Raw genomic sequence first — 8,288 nt, 5'->3', positions numbered from 1 at the left:
ATACCGCAAGCTTACCTGCTTTAAACCGCCCTCGCCAAGATTATTCTCCCAACAAATGAAAAATAAAAATCCTATACAATAACAACGCGCCGCTTACAATTGCTTTCAGCATAAGTACATGTGCTCCTACCCCGCCTCCGGTCCCACACTGTCCCATAGAATTCTCGGCAGAGGTATTTTTGGAACGCAGAATGACGAAACAGCGATAGTATATGCTCTAACTGATCAAATAAAAGCTAACCGCAAGCAAACCACGCTGTAGCATGAGATCATGAACAGCAAACCGCTAACCATCATCATTCTAATCATCATTCTGCGTTCTGCAAAATACCCCTGGAGAATTTTCGTGAATCTTTCTTCCTGGCGCAAGGAAAAACCTAAGCAACAAGCCTTGAACTCTTGACAGCGTAAAACAAGAGCTTTCGCTGGAATGGCGAGAAGGGGGAAACTTTTTCGCTCCTTCGGGACGCGTTTCACCTGCTCTCATGCAGGAACTGGGTAACCTGTGGCTTCCTCCAAAGTCGCGCGCGTGAGACGAGGCATGGGTCCAAATGTTGCGCGCCTGGTTGAATTTGTGTTCTTTGGACTTCAAGCTCTGCTCTTTCATCATTGGGATTGGTTTTTCGCAGTCCTTCTTGGTTATTGTGGATTTTTATCCAGAGCGGCTCAACAATGATTCAAATTCCTTCACCCGGTGGCTACGACAAGCTTATTTACAAGGATTTTGCCGAGGAACAGTACACCGAAAGTGCTAACATCAAACTGGACGATAGCATTATAGAAGAAGATTTAGTCGTTGTCAAAACCTATGCTTGTGGCGTAAACTACGCCGACATCTGCACTCGTTGGGGCCTGTACGAGTCAGCTAAGAAATTTGTTGGTTGGCCAATCACGCCTGGCTTTGAATTCAGCGGGGAAATCGAAAGCATTGGCAAAAATGTTACCGACTTTGAGATCGGCCAAAAGGTCTTTGGTTTGTCGCTATTTGGAGCTTATTCAAAGCGGATCAGGGTGCCAAAACATCAAATATTTTCGCTGCCGGAAAAATTTGATAAAAACGAAGCCGCGGTATTTTTGACTGTAGCCCTCACTGCTTGGTATGCAATGTTTGAACTTGCCAGGCCCCGGGCTGGGGGCTGGGTACTGGTGCACTCAGCCGCGGGGGGAGTGGGAAGTATGCTGGTGCAGCTTGCAAAGATCCATGGTTGTCACGTGGTGGGTGTGGTAGGAGCAGGTCATAAAGTTGACATCGTCAAGCAGTTAGGTAGGTTTTAGGTGTTATTATTGAAAGGCCTTCTTCAGTCTCCTGCACAAAAAGCAGTATTATTTTTTTATCACGCAACCCTTTTCCTTACCACTGTTTCAGCAAAGGTTGTCGATTTGTATATTAGTGTTTTTTAAATTTTATTCCTTATTTGTACAATCAAACCTCTCCGTACGGACACCTCCATATACGGCCACCTCTCTATTACGGGCAATCTCTGATGTCCCAACAAAATTCTCATATATTTTCTTGACCTCTATAATACGGACCCTCTCTAATACGGACAATGGTCACTAAACCTCGGCCCCAGAAAACAGATTCATATAAACTTAACCTCTTTATTATGGTTCAGGTGATGTTATTTTGTCTTTGTAATCCAATTTCCTGTTTGTGGTTACAAAAACATGAACAACGTAACATGCACTTTACTCATCTTAGACATTTTTAGATTTGTGCTTAGTGTTAACTTTTAACCTGCAGCATTGCGTTGTTGAACATTTCGAGTCACTAAATATTTTAAGCTGTCTAATGAAGTCAAAAGTGACGTCATAGTGATGACCTCTATAATACGGACACCTCTATACTACGGACACTTTGCTCTGTCCCTTCGGTGTCCGTATTAGAGAGGTTTAACTGTATGTTACAAGTTATGTTGGATTTACCATCGTCAGGTTGTGACCATGTCATTGACAAATCCAAGGAGGATCTATGGCAAGCTGCTGAGTCACATTCTCCTAAAGGCTACCAAGTTGTGTTTGACGCTAATGGAGTTGAAACTCTGCAAGGAAGTTATGATCACTTAGCGCCAGGAGGCAAATTAGTTGTTTATGGTATGTTTAATTCAAGGTTATCATTTCTAGAGTCCATAAATTAGATAATCTCGTTCCCAGATCTCGCGGGCAAAGCCGAAGGCGAGATCTGGTCAAATTTCGATTTGTACCACGCGATTGCCTGTCAGGAATGTGGCAGGCAAGTCAATTGCGCATGCCCTAGACAATTCTAAGAAAATGGCAATCAAATAAATAACCAATCCTCAACCAAATGAATAATGAATGCTTTACCATGATTCTCGTCTTTCCTGGAATAATATCTAGCAGAGTATTTTACTAAGCAAAAGGCAATCATGAAGGCTTTAGGTCGGGTAAAAATATTTATTTGATTTAAAAAAACTGTTCATTCAGCGGTTAATTACATGCAATGTCTGAGACATGTCTAGATTTTATGCAAATTTGATCCGGTCACGTAACCAAACGTAAATATTCTTTCGGCAGATTCTCTGTTTTTAAACATCGTTATTCGTATGAAATAGCTTTATAATGCTACAAAGAACTAAAACGAAATCTTCTTGTCTTTTGAGGCCAACTGTAAACAACGAAACGTCCCAAAAATGAATATATTATGATTGCGTGCATGATCTATAATTTGCATAAAATACAGACATTGAATTCCCTTGGGGCCGCATCGCACATTCAAATTTTAGCGCTGTGACAGCCATGCTTTGAAAGAGCCAATCAAAAAAATTGAATTTTCTTACTTGGCCAGATCTCGGCTTCCGGCTTCTTCTACCCGCGAGATGTGGGAACGAGATTATAAATTAGAAGCATGATTGATAAATTGGAGGCAGTGTGGCTTGATGGTCAGTGCATGTTGGACTCCACATCAATGCAAGTGATCTAGGATTGAGCCTTGCCACTTTGCCAGGGTAACTGCGTTGTCCTCTTGGGCAAGACACTTTACTCTCACTTCACACAGTACCTCTCTCCACCCAGAAGTATTTAATAAATAAATGGGTACCAGTCATCTGTTAAGAAAATCTAACAAAATCCTGGAAGAAGGGCAGGGGGGGGACCTTCAATAGACTAACATCCCATCAAGGGGTAGGAGTACTACGTCTAGTCCCTTTGTGTTAAAAAAAAAAAAAAAAAAGGTCAGCTTCGAGCCAAAGTGGCGCATACTGCCGGAGCTTATCCCGGTTTCCTTAGCATTAAGCAGCTAGGAGTATTTCTACTCCCCCCTGGATGGGATGCTAGTCCATCGCAGGGAACCCCCCAGCATTATTTCGCCGGTACCCATTTATACACCTGGGTGGAGAGAGGCACTATGAGAGTAAAGTGTCTTGCCCAAGAACACAACACAGTGACCCCGGCCAGGGCTCGAACCCGGAACGCTCGCTCCAGAGTCCGGCGCGCTAACCATTAGGCCACCGCGCCTCCCTGTTAACACAGAAATAATGGTAAGCTCCACTAGTGTGGAACAGTTGCGTTAGTGTAGGCTCAATTTTTTAAAGTGATTTTACTAAACCAGTGAAATAGTTAATATACACTTTTAGATAATGTTAGAAACCAATTCCATTGTTTTCTTTTGTTGAGTTTTGACTATTACGTACTCGTTGTTCGATATTGTTTTACTGGTTTTAAAATGCAAAACCACTCTTGACTAATAATTATTTTTATATCTATTAGGTTTTCACACGATGCTTCCCAGATCCAGTGATACTGGTGCTGGTGCCATAAGTTGGTGGCAGTGGATAAAAATTGGATTGAACTACCAGTATACTCCTCAGTTTAACCCTTTGAAGGTATCAACTGGTTATGCACTACCTAAAATGCAGTTAAAAAAAGAGCCACATTAATTAAGCCATCTTAGAGCCTAATATAATGGGAGGTGCAGTAGCCTAATGGTTAGTGCACTGGACTCTGGATCAAGCGGTCCAGGTTCAAGCCTTGGCCCGGGTCATTGTGTTGTGTTCTTGGGAAAGATACTTTACTCTCATAGTGCCTCATACCACCCAGGTACTGGTGAATTAAATGCTGTGGGGTAACCCTGTGATGGAGTGGTATTCCATCCATGGGGGAGTAAAAATACTTCTAGTCACTTCATGCTACTGAAGATAAATAAAGCTCAAAACTGGGATAAGCCCTGGCGTGTTGGGCCATTAGGCTCGAACGCAGACTTTACTTACCCTACTTTACTTTAAGCCCAATATATCTAGACATGCAGATTTGTACAGTGTGGTGGAACTCAGTTCTTCCATCACAAATAGTCCACCGCAAGCTTCATGGTCCTATTAACTGGGTGGCCGCATAAGGGGCATGGTGGTCTTGGGTTAGTGTCTGACTGTCTTCGACTGGACCCCAGATCAAGCACTCTGGGTGAGGGCCAAAGCTGGGGTGACTGTGTCATGCCTTGCATCACCCAGAAGTGTAATGGGTAATGGCAAAGTTCATGCTGGGAGAAACCCTCCAATGAACTGGCATCCCATACTGGGTGAAGTAGAAAGTAGCCGCAGTCTACCTAGTCACTTGATATTGTTGAAACCCCCGGGCCTTGGTCTGAGGCAGTAGTAAGTGGGGTTCTACTCTAATCTGTTTTTATTGACTGACTGACTGACTCACTAACTCACTGACTGACTGACTGGCTGGCTGGCTGGCTGGCTGGCTGGCTGGCTGGCCGACCAACCGACCGACCGACCGACCGACCAATCAATTGATCAATGGATCGATTGATCAATCAATCAGTTGATTTATTATTCATTGATTGCTGAATCTTTCTCTTAAGATGACAACTGAAAATAAAAGCATCATGGCATTTAACTTGAGCTTTCTCTTTGATCGCCGAGACATTTTGGATGAGGCTATGGCACAACTTCTGCATTGGGTCAAGCGGGGCTTGCTTAAGGTCAGCAAGGTGACTCCATATCCATTTAAAGAAGTCAGCAGAGCACACAGTGACTTAGAATCTGGACAAACAGTGGGCAAGCTGGTACTAACTATGGACGAATAAGATAAAGACACAACTATGATTATAATGGTTAAAGAAAACAAAGAATTTTTTTAGATTTCAGATTCAGATTTTTATTATTTCACACTATTTACAAAAATCACTCACTATTACACACTATTTACAGAAAATACGTTAATAAATATAAGGAAAATATAACAATAATAAGAACCAAAATAAAATGTGCTCAGTGACCAAAGAAGCATATGCTATGGTGTTGGCCGTCACTGACACGTTCAAAAAACAGACAAGACACATCAATTAATAGAAACAATAGAAAAAAAAAGAAGAAGTACAATGTGATATCAAAAGTATGCAAAATAAACATGTTAAAGGATGGAAAAAATAAAAAATAAATATAATTAGTTGTGTGTTCTAGTGAATATTGAAAGCATTTTTCAGTTAGTTATAATCAGTTCTAAAGGTGCACAGAAAAATGAGTGTATAATATGTTTTATCTTTTGATTAATAATTTCAATATGAATGAAAACGGCTTGCCCCAGGCACCCGGTATAAAGATTTACATGGAACTTAAGCACTAGTATAGGTAGCGAACGAAAAATGATCTTAAGTCTTGTTTGAAATAACTTTGTAGACTCATTCATCGATGACAAAATGACGTTTTTCTTGTCTATCTGGAGATTTCAGGTGCCTTTCCTTGCGGATTTCGTTTGTATAACTGTCTTCTAACTACAAAGCAATTAATAGAAAGTAAATCGAAAACCACGGCTATATGTAAGGGAGGAGTCAGCGTAAATTTCTTTCTGTTAAAAAAATCAAAAACTATGGAAAAAAGAGGAGAAAAGACACATTTCGATTCAGCCGTTATTTTTGCCTGTGATTACCTTTTCTATTTTTCGTCAGCTATGCAAAGTAGGAAAACTGAAAAAGTTTTCAGGGAGACTTCCGTGAGCTCAAAGTTTATTGTTACAATCATCCGTTAGGTAAAATAAATTGTTATCGAAAGCTACATAGACCAGATTTCTTGGAGCCTGGTTCTCATATAATCGCCGCGATCGTTTCAATCGCCTCTGTCACTTCAAAAAGTTTTCTCATCGGGGCGATTATATGAGAACATTACACAGACGATCGCTAACGTCTGCGGCGATTGGGGCGATTACGATCGCTTGGATCGCCCGTGTTGTATCCTTCTAGCTTCTCTTCCCTTCTTTGCCGTAAAACAGCAATAACTGAGAAGATCTAAGGCCACAAGTTTTGCTCTTTCATTGAAGGCTGTCATCGTGTTGGATCTTCTAGCCTAAAATGATTGTTTTTCTTAGGTCTTCGCTCATACCACGCGATCGGGGCGATCATATGAGAACCCCCTGATCGCTTCCATCGCCTACGATCGTTTCAGAAGTTGCAAACGATCGATGCAATAGAAACGATCGGGGCGATCATATGAGAACCAGGCTTTAAGGGAGATGTGAAGCAGGTGAACTCAAGTTGGCAGCCTCGCATTATGCAAGAATAAAAAAAGTGAAAAAACGTTAGGGACCGGTCATTATTTATCACCTGGGGGAGAGCGGATTTTTTTGGGCTAAACATGGTGAAATTAAGGTGATCCCCCCTTAAATGTTATTTCATTGAAGTGATCCCCTCTCATTACCATCGATAACTTTCGTAATCCCCCCCCCCCCCCCCCCCCCCCCATCCCCCCTCGATAACTTTGCACCCATATTCAGTTATCAGATATGGAGCCCTGGCGAAAAAAATACTGCCAAACGCACACCTCACGAAAGTGGAGTTTTTTAACAGCATTATCCAACAGATTTACGAGTCTGTGTCTCGTCACAAGTAGTCTGGGTACACTGAGGAACTACCTGCTTGATCAAGAGGAAATGCGATGGGCGCTAAATAAGATAGAGGTGCTGTCAAAACTGAACAAAGCGAATAATTTACTAAAGAGTGAGAAATACGGAGGGTGCATGCCAAAACATTAAAAAGTTCATTTCAGGCATAAAGAGCTGCATTCGAAGGCGATGAGCTCGCCTATTTAGAATTAAGAAGTACAAACTTAAGGCAAATCACTGCGCTGTAAACGGAACCTCAGTCCGCTTCAGACAGGTTTACAACAGCGCGTATCAACCTGTCAAAGAAACTAAACAGTGTCAAGAAGAAAGAAAGAAAAAAAAAGGAAGATACGCAAAACCAAGGAGACGCGACTCGAGTAGAGGGCACGTCATCTCTTTGGAAACTTGACCTCAATCGACTTACGGGACAAAATTTCTGTTAAGTTGAAGGGTAGAGTTTGGGATAGCATCAATGCTGACTTTGCTAAGAAAATAACAAGGCGTTTGGATCAAGACCCTTTTCTGTGGCTACTAGGAAAGGATATTTTTAGCATGACCTTAACAAAAAAATCTAGAACAAGTAGCGGCATTTTAACTTTTAAGGGCACAAAATCCAAGGTCAACCTGCGTAGGGGACTAATGTTGTTGTTGAATCGGACGATGAAGCTCAAGAGGCAAATGAAGTCGTCGAATCGAATGCAATACAATCTTTAATGTACTCTTGCCTTACAAAAATGTAATGGATGATGAGGCTCATGAGGCAAACGAAGTTGTTGAATTGGATAATGAGGCTTATGAGGCAAATGCAATTGTTGAATCGGATGACGAGGCTCAAAATGAGAAAGATGAAACAGTTGAATCCATGAGGCCATTCGTGGAGAGGAGATAAATGCTTTATGTTTCAAAAAACATGCTATTTCACAACATGCTGTTTCAGTTATCAGAAGTAATGGTTCACACTTTAGAATTTACACGTTTACACTCTTAGCGGGCGACGGGAGTTAAATCTTATGAATTGAACAAAAGGCTAAGGTTCGATTAAAATAATTAAGTACTATCTATGACTTGATTAAAATGACTTTATTATTTGACATCGTAGTTTTGAATGACTGTTGATTTTATTTAGTGCTTATAAAGGTATGTTTTCGAGTGAGACTGAATATTAAAAATAAATGAATGTGTGTCCAGCAGTAGCAATGAAATATATATATGATAATGCAAATGCAACGCAAAGGTCGTGGGTTCGACTCCCGCTCAGAGCCTGAAAATTTTTTTCAGGTCTTCAGTAGTGTAAGGCCGCATTTGCATTATCATATATATATTTCATTGCTACTGCTGGACACACATTCATTTATTTCACATATACTTGGGCCGAGTATCATGTCCACCATAAAGGGATTACCCATATACGACCGCTCTCATGTGGCTTTGATAGCTCAGTGGTAGAGCAT

At 41.3% G+C, this 8,288-nt stretch overlaps 1 protein-coding gene across 1 annotated transcript; it reads left to right on the top strand.

The window, feature by feature from the left end:
• Window positions 1-577: 577 nt before the first annotated feature.
• LOC144662094 (synaptic vesicle membrane protein VAT-1 homolog) lies at window positions 578-6,537 on the top strand. The gene is made up of 4 exons (XM_078522836.1): window positions 578-1,264; window positions 1,936-2,094; window positions 3,727-3,842; window positions 4,823-6,537. Exons 1-4 carry the CDS (start codon window positions 673-675, stop codon window positions 5,045-5,047), a joined length of 1,092 nt encoding a protein of 363 aa, XP_078378962.1. The 5' UTR covers window positions 578-672; the 3' UTR covers window positions 5,048-6,537.
• Window positions 6,538-8,288: the final 1,751 nt, after the last annotated feature.

Source organism: Oculina patagonica, chromosome 8 (assembly GCF_052425735.1).
Source record: "Oculina patagonica isolate OP01 chromosome 8, crgOcupat, whole genome shotgun sequence".
Taxonomy (NCBI): domain Eukaryota; kingdom Metazoa; phylum Cnidaria; class Anthozoa; order Scleractinia; family Oculinidae; genus Oculina; species Oculina patagonica.
This window is presented reverse-complemented; position numbering and strand designations above follow the sequence as displayed.

Coding starts and splice junctions, on each gene's coding strand:
- LOC144662094 (XM_078522836.1), top strand. CDS start 673: ATGATTCAAATTCCTTCACCCGGTGGCTACGACAAGCTTATTTACAAG. Junction 2,095..3,726: donor AGGCAAATTAGTTGTTTATG/GTATGTTTAATT, acceptor TATATCTATTAG/GTTTTCACACGATGCTTCCC. Junction 3,843..4,822: donor CTCAGTTTAACCCTTTGAAG/GTATCAACTGGT, acceptor CTTTCTCTTAAG/ATGACAACTGAAAATAAAAG.